Source organism: Dermacentor andersoni, chromosome 9, assembly GCF_023375885.2.
Source record: "Dermacentor andersoni chromosome 9, qqDerAnde1_hic_scaffold, whole genome shotgun sequence".
NCBI lineage: Eukaryota > Metazoa > Arthropoda > Arachnida > Ixodida > Ixodidae > Dermacentor > Dermacentor andersoni.
This window is the reverse complement of record NC_092822.1, coordinates 45,406,037-45,430,000: the sequence shown is the minus strand read 5'-3', so window position 1 is coordinate 45,430,000 and position 23,964 is coordinate 45,406,037. Positions and strand designations below refer to the sequence as shown.

Here is a 23,964-nt window from a genome sequence, read left to right as displayed (position 1 = left end):
CATTGGTGGCGCCAGCTGGTGGCGCTAAGCTCAACCACACAAACACAAAGCTAACTACTATATTCTGCTTAGCTGCTGGTGCAAATTTTCGACAGCGGCGTAATCGTGTTCACAATTACGCCGCTGCCGAAAATTTTCACCAGCAGCGAAGCAGGATATAGTGGGTTACTGCAGTTTTAGCTCTGTGTTTGTCTGGTTGAGCTCTACGCCACCAGGCGGCTGCACCGCTCCAGCCGCTCACGTTTACGCCCCCGCAAATCCGGCAATCCGTCCAAACCGCCCCGGTTTGCCGGAATAGCGGACAGGCTAAAAGCTTGCGATTACACGTCGAAGCGACACGCATACGACACCGTATCGGCTACATGCAGGCGACAAGAACGTGAGCCAGCGAGCCCTGTGGTCCAACCGGGACAAGCTGCTGGAGACCGTTTGGGAGAAGCTCTACACGTTGCCACAAATCTCGCCCCTTCGCATCCCCAAGCCGCAGGTGAGCGAAGCCGTCGAGCCTCTCGCATTTCTCTCACTACAGCGAATATCTCTATATAGCGCTGTTCGCGCATGAGCGGGCTGTTTCCGTTGCCGATCCAAGCTGCTGCGTTTGTGAAAGATTTTGGCGCTCTGACGTACGTAGCACTTCTTCCGATGTCTAAGACTGGTAGGAACCTACCTCTCGGACGCAAAAAAAAAAAAAAATCAGCAACAACAAAAAACAAATTATATAGTCACTTTACATAATGTCAAGCAGAACGTCTTTCTGCGAGCTTACACACTGCCAACGGAACGTTTTTCTGCGGCGTTTACATGGTATTTTTTTAAATAGCCATTGAACTTCTGGCTTTACATCTTTTGGGACTAATGCCCATATAAGTGTACGTTCTAAGTCTACGGTCAAAGTGAACAGACCTTTTATCCTAAGCATGTGGACCTCAATATACCAAAATAGACAGACAATACAAGCTCACCGACTTGTGTTTTTGCGGTTACCAATGCTTTCTTTACTGCTCAAATTTCGCATCTAGATCCCTTTTTTTTTCGTCCCAATTATTCAAAATAATACTTGGCACTGTTACTTGTTCGGTTTGTCAAGGAAGAAAATGCGAAGCTGCTTTCACCTGCGCCTCTCGCGTTGACTGATGTCCAAAACATGGCGGCTATGACGTTACTTGGTCACTTCCGGTATGTGTAGGACAGCAAACCTTGACCTTCGAGATTGGGTTTCATTAATGGCTGGGGGTGCATGCGACGTGAACACAAAGAGGATCACAGACGAAAGCAAATGCGCATTTTTTATTATTATTACAAGGCAAGCAACCATGCCAAGTTTCAAATTGAGCTACCCAGACCATAAGATACGATTTCGCTGCACGTTTTGAGTAGAAATGAAGCAGTAGTAAGCGTAAAATCCTTTTTTTTAAGCTTTTTAGAAAAGAGCACAGGTAGTCGAGCCCGAACATTGTAAAAACAACGCTAACTAAAAGCCACTGGACGTGGCGCTGTGTTTTTCACCTTGCTGTGAGCCCGCAGGTAACGCTATTTTCCAGAATAAGCTGGAAAACTGATAGACTTGTAAACCACTGTGCTGTGTATGCTGTGGAGCACTCTACTCTATTGCGTCCCCTGAAGTTGTTTTCCTCGCATGGCTCTCATTCCTCCTGCAATCAAGCTCATATTTACCCATAGCGAAAGAGCAGGTCAATAAGAAGGCAAGGAGTTTTCTGTACAAGAAGTCTACAGCACAACCCATAGAGCGTCTGAACTTAATTTTATAAAAAGGAAGGCGTAATTATCACAGTTACTGACGTCACTGCCATACGCTCCCGAATGGTGGACCTGCAGTTGTGACCAGGATTGAAACCCTAGTGTCAAAACATTGACGTATTGGCCCACATTGCGCGGAGCTCTTGTGCGGAATTCGACTGTCGCGTTTCGTCTCCCCTCTTCCTACAAAAGTGAACTCTGCAGGCTTTTCACTTTCCAACCAGCAGTTTCTAGTCACAATGAAAAAATTAAGGGTAAGAGAGTGTCGGAATCTCAAAATCCTCTTGTTTTTCGTCCCGCACAGATTGGATTCCTCGAGGACAACAGCATTCACGTCGTCGCCCAACTGCTGCCGTCCCCCGATGCAATTGGTGAGAAAAAGCACGTGATTACCTCGGTCCTGCATGTGACGTAGAAAGTGGGAGCGTCCGCAATCTAGTAGGTCTACGTCCCTCTTCGGAAATAGACTTTTGTCTGCACGCCCCTGAAATCCAATGTTGACACTGTTGAGTTTCTCATAGTTATAAAAAAATTACTCGTTTGAGCAAGGGCTCATAGTTGACCGTTACACGTGAACATTAGAGTCCTTCCGACATGCGCGCGATAGGAGACAGCGACACTATATGTATGTAAAATTACTGATAACTATGCGAGTTCACTATGATAAACACCATACTACGCGCATGGACAACTCATAATGTCAGTAAATTTCCTTCAAATCAGTAAAGCAGTAGCCAACTTACGGCATTCCGAGGTTTTGAAACGTATTTACGTAGGGAGGCCGGGCCCGCAGTAATTAAGCTTCCTCTTAAATGCTCGTTTATCTCCATCTGTAAGACAAAAAAGACGCAATACTAAACGTGAGTTACTAGAAGACATACGGTGTGTCTTCTGTGTCTTGCTCGTTTATCGCGTACGAGATACGCCCCAAAGGATACAAACTTTTTTTTTAAGTCTAAAAACAACAGGGAGTGCTGAGAACTCCTATTGGAGAAGTATATATTTGTCCTACATCACACTCGATTTTCGGGCAACTTTCGTGCACCCTGGCGTAGTAAACACACTAAATAGAGATGGCGCCCATTCGGGCGAATTTTCGTCCCGCAACGACAGTCATCTGTCTTACTTGCGTTTCCTTGCTTGAAAACGTCGCGCTCGCCACTTTCCTGTCAAGAATGCCAAGTCACGTTAATAATGCGCATGCCGTTCATTACCTGGAAGTATACTGGGCTCACAGCTCTACAAAAAGAAAGGCACGCAAGATAAATGACGATTAGTGTTGTGGGGACAAGGATACGCCTTAACGGGTGTAGAAAGTACACGTTCACTGCGCTGCTGCTCAGAGGAAATGTACACCGCAGGGAGTGCAACCTCGACATGGAGTTAATCTCCAGCTGGCAACTTCTTTGTGTCGTTCTTTTCTTTGACGTCGCACGCATTGCCCCACGACGTGTTAGAGTGCTTAAGTAAACGCGTGCAGACCTGCCTCGCTCGGAAATTGGATAAGCGTATCGTGGAATCGATTCAATTTACACCCCGACACCCCGTACAGGGATATCGCATAACCGGTGCGGCAGGCAGCAAAACAGGCTCGAAAAGTAAGCAAATTTGTGAGGCAGACGTGCTCAAAATGGTTTCGGGACTCGTTGCAAGAATAAACACCGGTCTGGTGCATGACAAGCAATATCGGCAGGACGACCGCTCAAGTCAGTCGCGGCTCGTACAAAGATTATTTAAAAAAAAAGAAGAAAAAAAAAACTTTGGCAGTATCGCCCAAGTTGGTTTCGCCTAAAAGGGCGAAGCATTGTGAGCGGCAGAAATGTTAGCTGTACGGTCCAACTCCTCCGACAGTGTACGAACGATGCATAGGTGCCTATGCTGGCGCGACGCAGAACGTAAGGCCACTCCTGCTGTCTAAAAGAAACAGCGCCCTGGCAGCTACCAGGCGTCTCAGAATGCAGGCGTTGTGAGCAGCGTCGCCAGGGGTTGTTGCGGTCGTCGCACCTTTATGGAGCGCGGGATGGGATCGACGGTAAACCATCGGAGTTAGTCGGCGTCCTGCGAAGTATTATATGGGTGTCTCATGTGGCGCACTTTGGATCGCGATCACGCCCGATCGGGATCGAAATTCTCGACCTCCTTCGGCCACGTTGCGTTAGCTGAGGCAAGGAGCCAATCGCGGTCGAGAATTTCGATCCGGATCGGGCTCGACCGCGATCGAAAGTCACCATGTGACAACGGTATTGGATAACGTTAGCTTGACGTTTACTGCGCGTTCCGCACTGCTTACACACAACAGCTCGGCAGGAACGCTACAGTCCGCCTGCACACAACGCTTATGCCAGCAGCGGAAGGCAGAACGCTGCTCCAACTCCGCCACCGAGGCGATTTAGCGTAGCGTTGACGGTGCGCCGACTTCACGTCGTCGTTTTGGCAGCCGAACGCCCTGCGCGGGCTAGCAGCGCATGCGCCGTCGGGCGCGACAGCGTGATAACGACGCCGGTGGCGTTCTCGCGCGACGAGCGTCCGCGTAAGTGCTATCGCAATAACGTGTCTAATTTCATGCACGTGGGCAAGAATTCGTGATGGCTGGTCCTGCAAGACGTGCGAGGCGCGTGTGATGTAGTGCTGTTCGATGGGTGGCACTGAAAAGGAACTTGCTGCGAAGGCAGTAGCTAGCAATGCGTCGACGAAACGATCGCGATATGGGAGGCCGTATTCAAACTTCTGTGATGCACAGTCAAACCTCGTTATGACGAAACGGGATGTAATGAAATAATGGATATAACGAAGTGAAATTCCCCTTGAAATCCCCATAACGATTCGTGATGCAGTGCACATGATAACATATATAACGAAGTAATGGATATAACGAAGTAATAGATATAACGGAGTAATTATGGCTCCGCCTTCAACTTCGTTATAACGAAGTTTTACTACATAACTGATATAATTAGAGTATGTATTGAATTAACCACGCATCACGGTTTTGTACTGATTCTGGAATGGTTTGTCAGTATACCCGACACTTATAGCCCACAATATCGTGTGGCCTTCGTCACTGTCAACGAGCACAGCATACGGTGAGCATCCGCTGAGCACGCGAGGGAAGAGCCCTTGGGCCAATTCGATTTGAGTTCTTTATTGATTTAAAAAAAAGACAACGTTGTACGTCACAAAAGCGGTTGGGCCAATAGCCTAAACTATTGGAGGCCCATATAATTATATATATTGGCGGCTCATTCTAACAGGCATGATAAATATTGAAAGTTAATAGAAACAAGCACGAAAGAAAAATGTGAGCCTGTTCAGAATTGGAACTTAGCGAACAAGAATCATTTCACCGCAACTACGAACTTCCTAACCACAATTTAGTGGCAAAGTAGACGATATCGTTGCATCATAAAGAACTGCAACCGTTGACCGTGCACGCTACAAGCTGCGGAGAGCTCGCAGTTTAGATTTCTTTGCATTTCTAGTGCTAGAGATTGGCACGATAAAGCAAGCCTATCGGCAGTCCACGGGAGGTGCTGGGCCGTAAATCTATGTGATGTCGGGTGCCAAGGGCTGCATCATTACACTTTCCGGAGATATCTGTGCATATCAATATTACGGGGTAGGGAGCGGAAACACGGATAGCTTACAGGGCAGCTGTGTCTCGGCGGGAATGAGGCTCTCGGACTACAAGGATGCAGTGAGGGTTCAAACAAAACCAGACTGACGGGGTGTCAAGCGAATAAAGAGAGCGAGTTATGCGGCCGGCCAGACAACTATATTAGTTGCCTTTTTTTTTTTACCATGTTCCTGCAGCCAGTGGACTTTTGAGTAATCCCCGCAAAAGAGGCTTCCGCAGCATGTCCTCTTGTTTGAGAACGCGGAAACGTGATGCTGGCCCTCCAATGACGCTCGAATTGCGTTATTCTTTTTTTTTTTCCGTCACCGTTACCATGCAGCCAGTTTCATAAGGAGCGAGAAGATGTTCGTGCCGGGCGAAAAGATGAAACACGTCAGCGCGGTGCCATCGCAGGAGGAGTGCGCCGAAAAGTGCTTCAACGATGCTGACTGCATGTGAGTACGACCGCATACTTAAATATTAAATCAGCTGTCTTATTCACCATCCCTCTCGCACACAGACACAAAAATACATCGTTAGATCTATCGTATTTCATATGCCATACAGGAACTACCAGACCGCTGTCCAGCGTTGCTTACTTTAGAGTACTGCCATAAGTGTGTGAGGGTGGGTAGGGGGGGGGCGAGGAGGAGAGTTAGGAAGGCGTTATGGTTTTAGCATCATCCGATCCTGCCCAATTATGGCAGGGTCAACGGTGCATCTTGACAGAGTTGCTTTTCTGAATGCGCCACTGATTCAGTGCTTCGAAGAAACCACTTGTCACATTTTGTGCTGTGGCCAGTTTAGCTGGAGTAAAGCGTCATCAACCTGGTGGGAGGGGGGGGAAGGGAGTACTACATAACTGTCCACCTAGCGGGCATGTCATTTCGTCTGCTACTGAAGTGCCAATTGGCTGGGCTTGGGTACGCGTCAGAAGAAGACACCCCTCCCCAGCCAATCAGCACTTCAGCAGCAGACAAAATGGACATGCATGTCCACTAGGTGGACAGTTATAGAACACCCTCCCCCCTCCCCTTGTGGTGCGATTGCGAACCTACATCTGAATATCACGACAGGTATATGTAATGCAAAACAGAAGTCCGCGTTTGCGTTTGTCAGATTTCAGACGCGATTTTTTCACTTCATGCGAGACTCACAATTCAGGAATACAATGCGATTGATGTTATTTGAATATTTCTCTGCACGCTGTTTCCTCTGCTACAGTGTTTTGAGTAATACCAAGCTACTTACGTAGCTTACAGATTAAAATGACCATTGATATTGTGCACTGGTAAAAATTTATTTATTTATTTATTTATTTATTTATTTATTTATTTATTTATTGCTTACTCTTTAGTGGACACCGGACTAGCCGTTAAGGATATCGATCCAACCACTGTTGTGTATTATCTTACTATGTTGTATACAAATGAACGAATGAATCAATTTCTTGTACGCCGGTTGGTGCATGGGCCACATCAAGCCATTTTAGTGGCGTTTTGACTACGGTCTCAACATATTTGCCGCTCATATTGTAATTAATTAATTCATTCATTCATTCATTCATTCATTCATTCATTCATTACTTATACCTTAGTAGACACCGGACTAGCCGTTAAAGGTATGGATTCAACCACTGTTGTGCATTATCTCACTATGTTTTATCCAAATAATTTCTTGTATGCTGGTTTGTGCATGGCCTTCGGCATGCCTATTCAGGGGCGTTTTTGTCAAGGTTTTAACATCCTAACATCTGATGTTAGAATTGATTGATTGATTGATTGATTGATTGATTGATTGATTGATTGATTGATTGATTGATTGATTGATTGATTGATTGATTGATTGATTGATTGATTGATTGATACTGTAAGGCAAACGCAACCTGAGACACTTCCTTCGGAACCCTTTTTTTTTTTTTTTTTTTTGCAGGACGTTCATCTACTGCGACCACGGCTGCTTCTTCTCGCCCAGCAGCCGGCCCTTCGACTGGGGGAGACCCATGGCCATGAGCGGGTGCCGCCGCTACACCAGTAAGTGCACGTCACGGGAAAAAGAGCAAACACTAATGCGCGCGTGTGTGTTCAATAGAACTGTCAATAGCTCTCTCAATAGAATTCTAGGTCAGGTCACACAGCCACAATGTACAAGTGCTCGTTTTGTTCGCACAAATATTCGGACCACAGCTCCTACATCGGAACTACATATCAAAACCGCGAAAAGAGGTTATTCATGTATTTATATCCTTTCGATCAACTCTCTGTTCGCTAACTATAAGCAGACATTATCCTACAACAGACGAGTTCTGCCCTGCAATGCTTTTCAAATCGCAGTTTCGCTCGTATCAAATTCTCTCTGATTTTCTTCATAACATTAGAGAGAGCTTTAGACTATAGGGAACGCAACACACACCAAGCGTTTGGTGACTCAAAGTCCATTGTGGGCCCTGCGCGCTCTGTTGTGCTCGCTTTGGGTTCTTTTGTGCGCCCGGCGGTTAGCGTCCACCCAACGAGTGGGTGCGGCTTGCGTTCCAGGCCTAACCTAAAACTCTCTATTGACGCGGACGTAGAGTGTCAATCACCGTGCTTGGTGGTCCAAACACGACGTCGTCGCTCGATTTCATTTTGCAGAAGCGGATGCCGACATGAAGGCGACGTTCAGAAACAACTCCGAGGTTGTCAAGATGCTCAAGGACGAGGTCGACAACGCGCGGTTCGTGCTCAAGGTTGCCAGCGATGAACTCTCGGCAAGTTGACTTGACAGAACGATGAGTCATTTTTCCGGAGAGAGACCGGAGAGGGAGCTATGTTTTCATGGGATTACGTGTTTGTTGTTGCTGTTGTTGTGTTAGATTACTAAAAAACCACGTAGAATAAGGGGAACTAACTGGAGTTTTTTTTGTAACAATCATAAATAGTCAAGAGATAATGAATCCAAGGACAGTATAGGGACAGTTAACTGTTGCTTAACTGTATTACTAAAGATTAGCATTCAGTTTAACATAAACTTCATATTCGTGATAAAGTAAAGCGATATCGAAGCGGAAGCAAAAAAAAAAAAAAAACTACTTTACCCGGCGGTTCGAGTCAAATCCACAACCAACCCTCTGCGACGCATGAGACAAACACCAAGTGTCTTCTAGACGTGCTGTACACGGATAATCCTTATTTGCCACAGCAAATTATTCTCAGAGCTTGCGCTGTTTCCTGCCCCTTTGTATGAAGACCCTTGTGTGTCACGTGTCTCTAATGTCGCAAAATTTCAATAAAGGCGGGAAAAAGGCGCAAAGGCGTGCCACTCCAATCTCGGAGGCAACAGCTGTGTTCCGTCTAGGCGCCACAATACCGCCCCGCCTAGGGCGCCTCGTTGCCAGCACTGACGCGTGGTATTGAGGCATCTTAGTACCGCAGCAAACTTGGGGGGGGGGGGGGGGGGGGGGGGGTCAGTCAGGTGCGTAGTACCACCGCCGTGCTAGTCAAAGTCCACCGGCAACTGCTAAGAAAGCGCGCGTGAGTCAGCGGCACTGTGCACAGAGAAGGCCCAAACATGCGATATTTTCAGTCTTTCTTTTGCTTTGCTTTGCTTCCCTCCGAGAGTGGCTCACACCCACTATGGGAGATCGGTCAAGAATCGGGTGATTTAAGAAAAAGATTGTCCGAGCCTGAACAGAATCACTATTGAGAAGTTTGGAATGGCTAAGGGAATGAATTCAGAGAACTTTTGAGAATTTAACGAGGAAATCGTTCTGATTCAATTACATACCCCGCAACAGCTGCTCCAGCATCCCTACGACAATGTTCCAGAGAAGAGGCTCCCAAAGACGGAATACTGGCAATTGTTATGTTGAATCCAGCTGCATGGAACTTTGCTTCTAAAGTGTTTTCTTAATGCGGAAAAACGGCGGCATTACAGGAAGTGTCTGTTTTAGACGAAGAGTCAATTCTTTCCCTTTTCGCGGTTCCGATAATGTCGCCTGATATTGGGGTTCGTTTTGCTAGCGTGACTTTGCGGTAGTTACCCGCCGCTCACAAAAGTGAGTCAGCGATGTATATGGACGTTGCGGTTAATTTGTACTCGCCTTTCCGACTTTGTTACAGAGTGCGGCAACATACACTGCCGTGAGGCTTAACACGGACGCCAGCCCATTCAACGGTGAGTAAAGGTGCCTCTGCATCTGATGGTCGCGCGCTTGCAGGCCTACGCTGCGCGAGGTCTGCCTTAGAAGTAGACAGCCAGAAAACGTGGGGAAATAAATTAGTATTGTGTATTTTTAACGAAGCCTTAAACTCTTATTAGCTCTCACTAGAGTGCTCCGATGGATATAGGAAATATCGCACTATGTGTTCACTTCGTGCTCCTGAAAGCGTCGCGTTTAGGTTGTTATTTTCACTTATTGGCGCATTAATTAATTGGGCATAGAGCGTTATAATTAAGTGTATGATTCTGGGGTTTTATGTGCCAAAACCAGGATATGAGATGAGGCACGCTGTACAGTGGGGGGGGGGGGGGTCTGCGGGTTCATTTTCACCACAGCTTCTTTAACGTGCAGGCGATTCCAAGTTACAGAAGTGATTTCTTTCTTTTTTTTTTTTTCACATCGCCTTCATCGAAATGCGGCCGCCGCGGCAGGGATCGAACCGGCGACCTCGATCTCAGCATTGCAGTTCAACGCCACAGCCACTGAGCTACCGCGGTGGGTTATAACCCCCGCAACTGCCACAAGAAATTTCGAGAAAAAAAAAGAACAATTGACGAAAAGTGCGGATTTTTTTGCAACTCGCGTTTATTTTGTGTTTTTTTTTCTAAAACCATGTGGTACCAGGTATGCTTCCTATACCGCTTTTACTGCTCTTAACAAAATAACAAAATACACTGCCTATCATTTACGTGTCAAAACTACAAGGTAGCGACACGTTTCTCATGACGAGTTAACTTCGTCACGGATATAGTTGAGGGGTTAACCTTTCCGTAAAGTCTCCTGTGTAAGCTGACGTGTCGCACGGCAGGGGGGGGGGGGGGGGGTTTGAACCAGCGCACAATGTTTGTTCGAACAAGATAAGCAGCGCCGATAAGCGAGAGTCGTCTAGAGTATCGGTGAAAAAAAAAGCGAGGAAGAGATGATACGACCGCGGATCCGTTACAGGCACAGGTAGTGGTACAAGATAGTCAGAGAAGTTTTGAGGAAGGATGTATGCATACAAAAATGCTATAATGCTAGAAAATGCTAGAAAATGATAATGTATACAAAATGCTAGAATGAAAAACACGTACAGCATGCCCGGTTAAATCAAGCAGGCTAGGTGACTACTAATAGTCACCGCCCCTCTTCAAAGGGGATGCCAGCAAATCATCATCATCATTAGCGGAGTATCTCCTCGTTTCTGGTTTTTGTCGTCTGCTTGATCGACGCGAAACCTAGCTTCCGCCGCCCAGAGAACGCAGCCGAACGAGATGGGGCACGGCAAGTTACACCCCCTGTGCACGATCCATTCAGTTTCAGTTTATTGATGCGATTGAAATGTTTTACAGAAAAAGTAACTCTAGGAGGTCCAATAGTCAAAGAGTGGGGAGGGACCTCCAAAACCACCTTTCCTAACAACGTACCAATCCACCGATCGCGCGCAGCGAACCACGCGGGCGGCCTGTACGACGTGGCGTTTCCCGAAAAGGTCCTGTCCACGGACGCGGACACGACGATGAAGGCCGTCATGCTGGACGGCAGCTCGGAGATCACGTCGGTGCAGCAGTGCTACCGGAACTGCATCACCGAGAGCGGCATGGAGTGCGCCTCGTTCTCGTACTGCGCGGCCACCAAGGACTGCCGGCTGTCGTCCATCTACATCCGGGACGACGACGCGGCCGCCAAGAAGAGCCTGGCCACCGACACGCGATGCGACGTCTACGCACGTGAGTGGATGTATATTTAAGCAGGGATAAAGTTGTTAGGCCCAGTTGGCGAGACACTGCGAATAAAACCGCTACAGGCACGGGACGGAGGGAGACGACAACACAGGGCGGTACTTGCAACAACAGTTGCAAAAGTACCGCAGCAGTTGCAAGTACTGCAACAGCTGCAACAACAGTTGCAAGTAGCGCCCTGTGTTGCATTTGCAACTGTTGCAAGTACCACCCTGTGTTGTCGTCTCCCTCCGTCTCCGTGTCTGTAGCGGTATTATTCACAAAGTGAGTGGGTATATATACTGGGGCACGACTGTTATACCGTATGTTTCTTTTTTCGAACCTGGGGGTCCGCCCAGACTTTGCGGGCCGACTCCGAAAATTCGGAAGGTCAGACAAAAAAAAAAAAGAAAGAAAAACACCGAAGGTGCACGTGTGCCCCCCCCCCCCCCCCCCCCATTGCACCTTCATTCGTTTTAGATCAAGAAAATGTAAAATAAAGAAAAAGAACGGTTTCACGGAGTAAGATAACTCGCGACATGTCTTTAAAGCCTGAATCACTTTTTTTCGAAGTGGAGAAAGGCATTTGAGGGGAAAATAGGCTATATCAGAAATAATTTGCCGCAGAAAGTACTTCAATGCGTTCAGCAGAAGTGGAGTGACTGGCATTCAAACACGGCTTTTACTGTGCTCCCGTTCCATCTTGGATGCGTTGCACTGCGAAGGCTACGGCGCAGTGGGGCGTGACCACAACGCTTTGCCTTCTATATGCCGTGGCGCACAGTTCAAATTTCATTTTGGATGTTAACGCAGCCGCCACGACTTCCGCCGTTGGTGCCTACGACGCGCTAAACGTAAGCTAAACGCGGTTGACCTCAACTAGCCGCAGTGCGATTAGCCAGTGGACTCCTGGCGGCAACCCGCGGCGGCCGCGTTATCATGTAGCCAACCGCAGCTTGCCATGTCAGCTATCGGCCAGTAGCAGCCGTCTGAGGGAATGACGAAATAAAGCGTCCGATGACGAAATAAAGAGTCCAGAAGAGAGTGAGGACAGGGCCTTCTGTTGAAAAGAGAGCGTTTGAGAGAAAAATGGCTTCGCGATCCGCTTTCGAGCTCTTCGTACCGCGTACGACAGCAAAATTTGGCTGAGATGTTCGCAGCAGCGTATGCTACCCGCGTACTACGTTATTTCACCAAGCCCGAGGTTCAGGCTCCCTTTAAGATGAAGCTTAGGCTCGAGGCCTCGTAACTAAATACATGGGAAAGGATGTATCGTTTTTTTTTTTCTCGGCAACCACCACTACACCGAATTTGGTGAGCTTTGTTACGTTTAAAAGAAAAAGTTAGAATCTAGTGACTAAGGGAAGCGGGTTTTTTTAGGGCAGTCCAACTTTTTTAATACAAATTGCTGAAAACTACAAAATGTAGAAAAACGAAAATATGGAGTTTAGAACTCTCTAAGCAATGAAAAACGATATCACAATTCTGCAAACTGGATTTAATAAGACATCTAAAGCGGACAAAACTGATATATTATACACCACTCTGAAACATATTACTGATTTGTAAACAGGACTTTCACATACCTCTTGCACACACTAAATCAAGTCGAGAAATTCAACTAGTTCAGTAACCCCCTTGCACCACCTGGAGGGCCTGTGCGGTTGGGTATGCGTGGTTCGAAAGTATCTTTAGTAGGCGACGTCCGACGCTGGGCGCCGGATTTTATGCGACTGTTTTCACGCTATCGCGTGAAAACAGTCGGTGCTTCATCGCTGTGAAGTAGTATGGACGGATCGGGTCCTTCTCGTGATCTTGCATCTTAACGGAAAGCTAGAAAGACAGTAATTAGATAAACAATGACGGCAGCAATGAGAGCAAGTACGCTCACGCGAAATACGGGTTAACTTCGTTAGAATGAACTAGTAACTTCGTGGAACGAAGGTTGTTTACTGTGGCGACGTGCCAGGGCATATACTCCATATCCGCTAAACACCATCTGCACGCGTCGCCTGCTCAGGTGATATTTAAAGACAGCTATTAAGAAGTTAGGCAATTAGCAATGCCTAACTTGCAATGCTTTGCCAACATTGCTTCAGTGTTATATTTGCTACTCATTTATAACCACTTTAGACAATGTGAAATTTCGTTAGAGTTGGCCTTTAAAGGCCCTTTAATAAAGAAGCCTGCTAATTAGAAAATTACCACTCTGCAGCTCTACCACGATTGCTTCAGTAGTGTTTGTGTAATATACATATATATATATATATATATATTACTCATTTAAAATAAAATTAGCCGAAGTCAAATATCGTTGCAGTTGGCCTTTAAAGGTCCTTCAATAAGGATCCTGCTGATAAAAAAGATTACCAGCCCTGCAGCTTTACCCCGATTGCTTCGGTAATCGTGGTGGCTATATATTATATGTTTATATATACTACTTGTTTGTAATGAATTTAGCCAAAGTCAAATTTCGTTGGAGTTGGCCTTTAAGTGCCCCCATTAGTAAAAGCTCCCCCCCCCCCCCACCGTCCGTGCAAAACAGGTTCCTACATCAACATGTACGAGAAGTTCCCGGGCACGGTGAGCCGGGTGGGCGGAGCCCTGTCCAAGGACAACGTGCCCGACGAGAACCAGTGCGCGCAGCTGTGCAAGCACGACAAGCTCGTCCGGTGCCGCGGGTTCGAGTACTGCCCGGGCACCAAGCACTGCGTGCTGCACGAGAAGCACTTCCTCGACATCCGGCCCGAGGACGTCGTCAACGACACCGAGGCCTGCTCGCACTACGCCCGTGAGTCACGTCCGCGTCCTGCCTTCTCGACGAGGGTAAACCAGCAGTGCTTGTCGGTCGATTCGTGTGGCTCGAAAGTCCAAGAACAAAAAACAAGACAAAGCCGTAGCTATGCGAGTCACCGTACAGTGGATGTCTGCGGATTAATTTCGACGTCGTGGGGTTTCTTTAACGTGCAGCTAAGTAACTACACGAGCGTGGTGCCTTCTCGACCAGCGTAAACCATGCAGCGCTTGTCGATCGATTCGCGTGGCTCGAACGTCCAAAAACAAAAACGAAACAACGCAGTAGCTATGCGAGACGCCATACAGTGGAGGTCGGCGGAGTAATTTCGACGTCGTGGGGTTTCTTTAACGTGCACTTACGTATAAGTAAACGATCCTTTCTTTAGGTTTCTTTTTGGCGTTTCGCCTTCATCATTGAAATGCGGCAGTGGCAGCTGGGAACCGAACCCGCTACCTGGAATTCTAAAGAAGAACGCCACATCCATTCAACCATCACGGCGGTTAAGCGCGCTTGTTCGAGGGACACGAACGAGCAACGCTAAATCAGATCTGACTGGTAACTTATTGTTTCAAATGCTTATTGCCGATAATTTGGCAGGAAAGAAATACGATGTTTTTTTTTTTTTTTACCCGATAAATTAAGTTTAAGCTCCCGCCTTTTCGAATTTCATGCCGAAAACTCCAGTGTGACGTCAGGGACTAGCACGCTTCTTGGACGCCACGCCGGCTCCACGCTTCTGGCTGACCAAAAGTGTGCCCAGTGCCTGCGTCACTGCACACGTCACGTCGCAGCCATATCTGGCTGACTAAAGGCGTGGCCCGATGCGCGCGTCATCAGGCACGTGACGGCGCAGCCAATGGGGATGAAGACGTGGCGCCACGTCACGCGCGTACAACGCGAGCGCATTCACGGCGTTCCGAGGTCCACAAACGGCGCAACGCTTTTCGCACTCCCCACACGTAACGTTTTCTCTCTCTCCCTGGCCGCGCAGAAAAGTTCTCGGCCGACTACTGGGAGGGCGCCAAAGGGGAGCTGCTGGCCCCGGACTCGGTGACTGTGACCATCATCAGCTTCGAGGACTGCGCCAAGCAGTGCACCTTGGACCCGAGCGGCCGCTGCAGGTCGTTCAACTTCTGTCCCGCCAATGACGGGCCCGACCGCAAGTGCGTGCTCAACGCTCACTCCATCGACGAAATGGAGAGCAACAAGGACGTCAAGTTCCAGCCGAGCAAGGACTGCTTTTTCTACTTCCGTGAGTGTTACTTCTTTTTTGCGACACTGCAGGGATGCCGTTCCAGCATGTTTGTTTGTTTTTTACAGCGAAGATCTGTAAGCGGAGTTCCCCCAACGGTTTTCATGCGGCGTGATACCGGGTGGTATCAGTTTGTATCAGTTGTAGGCATCAAATGTCAGCAACGCAGCCTGCGTCGGACAACTGAGGCGGCCGTATGAGCGCAGGGCCAGACGCCGGCGACGGCAGAGGCGACGCAACATGCAGGGACATGCGTCGGGTGTAACGGGGAGCATAGAAGTATAATGCTCGGATATAGCGAAGCAATTGAAAAGGCTCGGTTATAGCGAATGAATTGCACCATAGATGTAGTGAAGCGTTTGCGAACTCTCGGGTAGATATCGGGCAGCGACAAAACAGGCTACTATATAGTATTTCCGAAGTGCGCGAGAACCATCACGAGCAGCTAAGGAGGGGTAAGGCATACAGACACGGTCCGTGTCTGCACGCCTTACCCCTCCTTTGCATTATCAATACTTTGAAATTTGGCGAGCGCGGCTTAAATCATGGATCCGGGACCTCGTAGAGGCGCGACGCAACGCCTAACGCATTTCTCCCGCATTTACCGCTAAATCGCCACTGAATTTTTTGCACGAGGCGCTATTGCGCATTTGTGTTCCCGGCATTGCGGAAAGCATCATCGGCCAGTCTAACTAACGGAGAGAACTAGCGATCCGTCTGCAGCCTCCTGCTTCCAATTTTCGAGCCACTTGGCGTCGGGTTTTGCAAGCAGAGAGTGGCGTCAGTCCAAATGACTACTTAAAGCTCGTTATTTCCAGAATCTGAGCCGTAGATAACAAGCAGTGACGCCCAAGTAAAACTCAGTGATGCGCTTCAACAGCTGTCCGTGCATGTGCGGAGATCATTGATACTGCAATCTGTGTAAAGACGCGGGTCTTCTTATCAGAGGAGCAGGCTCCGTCCCAGGGGGACGTACAATGTCTTCGAACAAGAGATAGAACGCGTGTTCAGGACGAATTGCTAGCTCGCGCCAGGCCGCAGCAATTTTTTTCTATAAATGGGGTGTTTCTACAAACTGTAAATCAGGCTTCTCCACATTATTAGGCTTTCTGTGGCGAAGCCCACCTTCGGTGATTCCGCTCCTCTGTAACATGACGTTAGGTTAACGTACCTTGCGAACATTCGCTCGACCGTAAATGAGACCGTAACCATGGAAACTGCAAGCGCCATCGTAAGTACAGCAACAGATGAAGGAACTGCTGAATTGTATCAGCGAGAGTGGCCGGCGCTAGACCATTTGAGCAACTGGACTTCGTTATAGCGATTTAGCTATCGCTGTAGCTCTAGCTATAGAGAGCTTTAGATTAGGGGACGCGAGCGGCTTGCGCACGCAAGAACTAAAGGCCACGCTACTGCGTATGCGCCGACCCAGACGTAAGGGTCTGCGCATGCGCAGTTACGTGGCCCCTAGTTCTTGCGTAGGCGAGCCGCTTGCGTCCCCTAAACTAAAACTCTCTATTTCTGTAGTTGTGCGCTCCGGCTACACGCACTTTAAATTTAATTCGAAAAAAAAAAACTTTTTTTTCTGATGCGCGGCTCCTAATAGCGCTTAGTGACGACGTGCAAAATGCAATTTCCAACCCGTTGCAGAGCAAGACCACATCAACGACTTCGTCCACTTCAACAAGAAGCAGGCGCTTTCTGCACAAGCCACCGGATACACCTCAGGTGGGTCCGGCTGTCTTCGACGATACGAGTCGAGCAGGCAGCAGTGAGCGGTGAATACGACGAAAATAGTATAATTGGTGAAATGTACAGGCGGCGACAAAAGTGGTATGCTCCACGCAGATTGCTACTGAAGCGGCGTCGCTCGGCATTTCGGCGAGCTGAAGCACGAAACATTGACACGAGTCAAGCGACATGCTTGCATATAATAAAGGGCACCCATTGGCTGTCTCGATCCCAAATGCTGCCTGTAGATGGCGTCGCGATGCAGTTTGTCGTAGTGTTCCTGTATACAGGAACACTAGTTTGTCGTTGCTCCGGCTCCCGCTGCGTGGAGTATACCACTTTTGTCGGCGCCTGTACGTGCCGACATAGAGCATAGAGCATAGGGAGCAACATGAGCTGGAAGACCGAATGTTCTTTTTTTTTTTTTTCAAAAAGCAATTGCTCGTGGTGCCTGAATTCAAGTGGGACATTTTAACATGCAACAGGTAGCCCTCCCTTTAAAGTCAAGTAGCACAAAGCACTTCCGTACTGGGTTTGTCTATTTAGACACTGCAACACTTTGCAAACAATTTCTTTCTTCTCCTTTCATATTCCCACATGAGTTACGTGGCAAACCCTAATAAAACACGCGAGCTGCAGCTATCAGCGCTGCACATTTACTTGAATCCGAAGCCCTGATTCAACGACTACCTTAAAGAAAAACCCACGTGCAGGATAACCGCATGTGATCTTTGGTTTTGGTTGCTTTCCTGCCGAGGGCACATTCACTTTATTCTGCGACAGTTTATCAGCCGTTAAACTCGAGTTGCACTTTGACTAGGGTTAAAGGAAAAATGCGCAGCAATGTGCAGCGCTTCTGAACACCGGAAGGTTATTTTCTATGGTGCAGCCTGTGCAAGCTTCCAGTCTGTAGTAGTAGTAATAATTAGAATAACCAACTGGCATATCTTCCATAATTCGAAATGAGGGTTTACTTGTTGCAAGGTATGTTGTTACAGCTGATGTTCTCGTTTACCAAACCAGCCACGCGCTGCCTTATTACAAGGATTTCAATTTTTTGCAGTAGTCCTCCATAAAATGCAGCATATTATTTATAGCTACTCCAGAGACACGCAATAAAATAGCACGAGAATCAGTCGGCTTACTCATATCATATGCACTTTCCTATCCATGAACAGACCGTACGGGATTAAGCCAATATGCATGTAATAGTAAAACGAAAGAAGAACTGTGCCTCCTTACGTGCAGTAAGATAACACTCATTGCCTAAACTGACTTCACACAGCCTCAGTTCGGACTTTCACTTCACTTGCCGAGGATACACTCTGAACGCCATCCGAGGTGGCGTTCAGAGTGTAACCTTGGAAAATGGCCCGAGATGTGGTCTGTACCTCGCTTTGTGCCCGGAGGCTCGAAGCATTGGGAACACAAGAAACGATGTAAAACAACACGCAATGCAAACGAAAACACTTCTTTAGTAGTGATTGCTATGATATGAAAGTGAAGAACTAAAGAGAAAGAACAAATATATCATATTCCGCATACGTTGAAATGCGCGAACATGAAATAACTTACCAGAACGCCTGTTACCAAGGATTGCATGAAAGTGCGACTTCGTACAATCTCCCCGCAGCCAGTTTCTAAGCATGCAGTAGTCCAACGTGTACATTTTGAAGCCACGCATATGCAAGCGAACCTGCAAACGAAACACACACTGAAGTATAGTTTCGGAATTCACATTTGAACTTACGCTTACAAATTGGCACATTGTTTTCTCGTCCTTTCAGGGGGACTCGGTGGCTTGCTCTTCGGCATGCTCATCCTCGGTCTCGTGCTCGGAGCAGCAGGCTACACCGCATTCAACTACTTCCGGTCACGCCGAGGCGGGGCAGACAACACCACTGTGCGCTTCATGCGTCACGAAGACGCCAGTTAGGACTACGCCGGACATCCTTCGTCGCGTCTTCATCACATGCTGGATGTGAATGACATTTAGTGAGCAAAATGAGTTTTATCGGGGTGATTTAGCACCTTCAAAAACGCCTCTTCCGCATGACGTCACAAAACATTACCTGAAAGGTTTTTGCAGAAGCAGCTTTTCAACATCATCGTCACCAACCTACTTTTAGTTTGATAAACACAATGGTGATGAAGTTGAAGACAGTTTCTGAAAAATAGCTTTCTTACGTACATGACGCCAAATGTCATAGAAATAATATTGTGACTGCAAACTACATTGCAGTCACGATGATTAGGACAGTGAACAGGGGTTTCAGATTTGAAACCGATGAAGCCATTCGTAAAGAGCATATAAGTGATAAAGGCCACACAAAAGTACAATGTGCGTATCCCCACCTATTGGCGCTTCTATAGTTAAGAGACAAAGACCACGAACAATTCCAGCAGGTCACAAAGAAACAAGAAATGCTGACGAAACAAAGTGCTGAAAAGTGAAACAAGAGCTCTTTTTTTCTCTCAAACCCCATATGCGCCTTCTTCGTGCAACAAAAGCAATGATCCCCTTCCTTTCCTCTTCCGATTTTATTTATTGCAATGTCACGCTGCAGGAGCACTATTCATTTGCCAAACATGTGAAGAAATAATAAATCTTATATCTGTACAAACACGGACATGACTTTGTGGTATGTGCACATCAGTACTTTGCCACACTTGACGAACGCGTTGTGATGGCCAGCTTCCTTCAGACGAGACGTCCAAGCACCAACTCCAGCAGACGACAGTACCAAGAGACAACGTGGCGCAATGCAGCAAGCGCTATAGCTCCCATGGCAGACGTCGCAATGCTGGCGCGGTGAGTGATATGCCAGCAGTGGCGTTACAGGCATCGCACCTCGATGGTCGCCCTTTGTCAGTGCCCAATGAGAGGATTGACATTTACGGTCCTTTCTGCAAAGACCAATCTATGCAGATCATGCGGTATGCAGGCTGCTGCTCAGTAGGGAACGCTAACCTGTTTGTGCACTACCCCCAATCCTGGCAGCAGAAGCTTGGGGCATTGCCCTGGTTCTGGCAGAGCAGACTGAGCAGAGCTTGACGGTGTGTCCGCCTGACCTTGTCGCTTTTGCAGCCAAACGCATTGCGAGTCTCCGAAAACCTCACCCACTGCGCGTGGGCCACGCTTAGATTCCGTGACAGTGTGGGGGCGGCCCCAACAGCGGTAGCGCGCCTGGAGTGTCCATACAACTGGTGTGGCAATAAAACAGAGATTTCACTGGTACAGCGGTGGAAACACTGTATGTATGTATCTGTATGTGGAGAACAGCTAAAACAAAAGAAAGGGCATGGCATGTGGGGCAACAGCATTTTATTGCGATTAAAGCATCCATACCATACAAATACGATAACTTTTCCTTCATGAAACTGTCGCTAGATGGCAGAGGCCAGTTCTAACACCACCTAACAAGTGTTGCATTTATAGAAGTGTCAGGTACAGTTTTGCAAAAATTTTAGTTTTATACTATAGTTTTGGTTGTTACTTACCGTCTTCATAGACAATAACTATTGAATGGGTGCCCAACGGCCATGATGCCACTAACAATTTTTCAATTTTCCTGCAACTAAGCTTCCTGGTTACAATGTCACCCCAGTGGTGCCATCCATCACAGGCGCAGTGAAAAGCCTGTGTTCATCGTAGCCGCAACAGATGGCACCACCTTTCTGTTGCAGTGGAATCAACATGTTTTGTGTGGAGTCGCTGCAGACGACACCCATTGTGAATGAAGTGGGTATGTAATGCCCACAAATGTGGCATTAAACTAAAATTCTTGTGAAATGACGCCTCTGTGGTAAATTTGAGCAGAGGTAAGCCAACAAGGTACCTATACCTGGCACACCCATCTAAGCAACACTCATTAGGCCTTTTCATCAGGGGAGAAGCAGCTCATCCCTGGAATGCTGCATGGACGTACAAAGGCGCACGCTGCAGCTTCTGCGATGCTTTTGAGAGAGGGCTCGCGTGTTCAGAGAGCCTTATACCGACGACCCGGAAACTCTAGTTGAAGAGGTGTGGTCCACACATTGCACCAAAAAAGCTAGAATCGGGAGGCTAGTAATGAGATGGCCCTATGAGACGATTCAACAGGACGGTGTTTCGGCCGTATTGGTACTGCATTTCGATTATGTATCAGTGCAACAGAAAAGAATGAAAAAAGGCAAACGCTGTTACACGAGTTGACACACCAGTGCATCTTGCTCTATGACATGGATTCTTCCGTTCCTGCTGTTGTCCTTGCTGTTTGTAATGCAGATCACGGACTTCCATATTTTAACTCACATTGGATCACACTGCACAAGATTGTAGCCCATACATTTCTCATGAAGAAGCTGGCTCCATCACCAAGGTGTAGTGTAATAACAAACCAAGACAGTGCCTTATGCATTTCATGGTGCTTGAAGAGTGCTCCAAATATTCAATCGCTTCCAAAAGACAGCACTTTGATGTTCCTCACAGAGTCACGTTAGAAAATAAGAGTTCGTTACCATGTCAACTATTATCGCCTGCGCCCAGATATGTGAATATTTGATCTAAATGTGAACATACAACAAACTTAAATCGCAGTATCACTTCTTGGACACAGCAAGACGTAGCTCACCAGCAACTAATCGCGACATGCTGGAGGACACACAAATGAAATTAGGCAGTTTGAACAGGCAGCAAAGAGAAAAATAATTTGTGGCACATTTATAAATAACCCTTTCAAAATATATAAAAGCCATTCTTATCATGGAGAAGAGGCTTGATAAGGCAGAAAAGACGAAAAAATTAAAAACAGCTGGCGACACTGCCTCGAAGTTTTGATGGCATCTGCTTGGGCCTAGTTAATTTGTTATAGGGAAAGGTGGTCTACATTGTACACTAAAGGAGCTAAAGGCTAAAACTAGGAAGCTTCAAGAACGTTTACAGAGCCACAAGTCCAAATATGAAATAATGCCTTGAAATCCACAATGTCACACTGATGTACCTAGCATAGCGAGGAGAGGGGGGGGGTCGAATCCCCCCCCCCCCCCCACTTTTCCATGGAACAGGAAATTTCAGGAGGTTACGAAAGAGCGACATGGATGGAAGGGAAAGTCCGAAGGGGAACGAGGGGGTTGTCATGTCACCATACCTAGAACTTCGAAGAGTGGCAAGGCTGTTATTCGCTCATTTCGTGACTGCGTTGGTTCTACCCATTCTCTGCCTCCTCTCTACTATTCTATCTAGCTTCCCTCTGTACTTTGGTATAGTAGAAATGTAAGCACTGTAATTTCTGCAGTGGTTTTGTGGGGGGTCACGGATAGTTACAGCTGTCAAGAGGCTAATGTGGCGATTGACGCCCAGGGAGCTCCAGAGGGCATTGTGCATATTTGACGCGGTGCAAAGGTCCAAATGAGCTTCTAGCATCTTCTTTCCTGTCTGCCACGCGCCTTCCATGTATATACACTCTGAACCACCCCCAACATGGACAAACTTTCGGAAAAAGAAACAGCTTTGCATTAAAAGAGTGCTGACTTGCGCATGGCAAAATATATCAAGGATGGGGGTGCTGGGCCAGGGAAGCTAATAAAACGCTGCAACAAGCAGGTGAGAAGGCAGGTAGGACAATGGCCTCGAAGTCCATGCAGAAACAGAAACATAGGAATGCTAGCAGCTGTTGCACCGTTCAACAAACCGGTGAATTTTGAAGAGTGACAGTGACTAACGAAAAAGAATGTTAAGAAGGGTAGTGGAGTGATGGATACGAGGAAGGGGGGACGCGCATAAAAGGCATCAAGAATGAAGTTGGCAGATAATTATGGACATAGGGAGAACGTCCCGTCACTGCCCCATCGCTCAACACCACATAGCCATGGCCAGTCACCTAGATAAGGCTCACCTACCACACTGTAACACGTGCCGCTTGCTGCGCAGAGCCCATCCCAACACTATAAACGTCTCGGAAATTTTCCAAATGGAGGGGTGTCAGGAGAAACGACGCTCTCAAATCTCTCCGAGCTACTGGCCCTTATTTTACTGCAAACAACGGATGCCGTAATTATCACAATGGCTTCTAAACAGGAAGCAGCCCTACTTCTGACTGTCTGCCTCATCAGTTCCTGTGTGTGATCAAATAACAATATGCGTTGCACTATGACTACAGTACCATGATCGCAAGTTACTTCCAAACAACTCTTCAAACAAGTTGGACAGCAGGTCACCAAAAGTGAATGAAACTTGCATCATATGATACTGTCAAAGTACCAGCGCAAAGCTTCGGTCCTTTACTTTTAAAGCTAAAATGACATAGCATTCCCACAGTGCTGAAAGCAAGATTGAGTGATGGGAAACTTGCAAAATAGTGCCCGCCCTCTCCTGTATGTAGCCGTGGCTGTGCCACACACTAGAAGGTCTGGCTGGAAAACAACAGTGATCTCCACTGTTACCTGGGCTGCAACAAGTCTGGCCTGTAAACGAGAAGACACACCACGATGCACCGTCTTGTTCTTGAATGGCCCCATCTTTAGCATTGTTCGTTTCTCCAGGTCATGTAACAGCTAGGTCATAGACACACATTAGATAAATGCATTAATTCGTAAACAAAGTTTTATTTTTTTTAAATATCATCATGTTTAAATATAGCATAAGGATGATAGCATAATTTGATGCAAAGTGGCTGCAAAACATGCATCCTCATTGTTAAAGCATTCTTGTCCGGGGAGTTTCTCTTTGCGTAGGGTACAGCCTCCATATATGAGATGTCCCAGCTAACTTTAGCCAGAGTTTAAATATAAGCGAATGCCTCGTAGCTGGACAGAACCAAAGTAATGTTGTTTTCAGTCGCTTGGAAATACTCAAATTATTTTTTCATTTCACCTAATAAGATAATCAGACTTAATTAATTAATAAACTTCTCAAATATTATAGTTAGATTAAAT

The 23,964-nt window shown here is 47.1% G+C and overlaps 1 protein-coding gene across 1 annotated transcript in view; it reads left to right on the top strand.

The window, feature by feature from the left end:
- The window catches only part of LOC126527940 (uncharacterized), a 51,827-nt gene extending 32,148 nt beyond the window's left edge, over nucleotides 1–19,679 (top strand). The window contains exons 14-24 of the mRNA XM_050175777.3: nucleotides 369–487; nucleotides 2,063–2,129; nucleotides 5,712–5,826; nucleotides 7,304–7,404; nucleotides 8,002–8,117; nucleotides 9,469–9,523; nucleotides 10,997–11,278; nucleotides 13,815–14,060; nucleotides 15,058–15,318; nucleotides 16,969–17,046; nucleotides 18,837–19,679. Of these exons, the coding sequence (XP_050031734.2) occupies nucleotides 369–487; nucleotides 2,063–2,129; nucleotides 5,712–5,826; nucleotides 7,304–7,404; nucleotides 8,002–8,117; nucleotides 9,469–9,523; nucleotides 10,997–11,278; nucleotides 13,815–14,060; nucleotides 15,058–15,318; nucleotides 16,969–17,046; nucleotides 18,837–18,985 (1,589 nt within the window). The 3' untranslated portion in view covers nucleotides 18,986–19,679. The remainder of the gene's footprint in view (nucleotides 1–368; nucleotides 488–2,062; nucleotides 2,130–5,711; nucleotides 5,827–7,303; nucleotides 7,405–8,001; nucleotides 8,118–9,468; nucleotides 9,524–10,996; nucleotides 11,279–13,814; nucleotides 14,061–15,057; nucleotides 15,319–16,968; nucleotides 17,047–18,836) is intronic.
- Nucleotides 19,680–23,964: the final 4,285 nt, after the last annotated feature.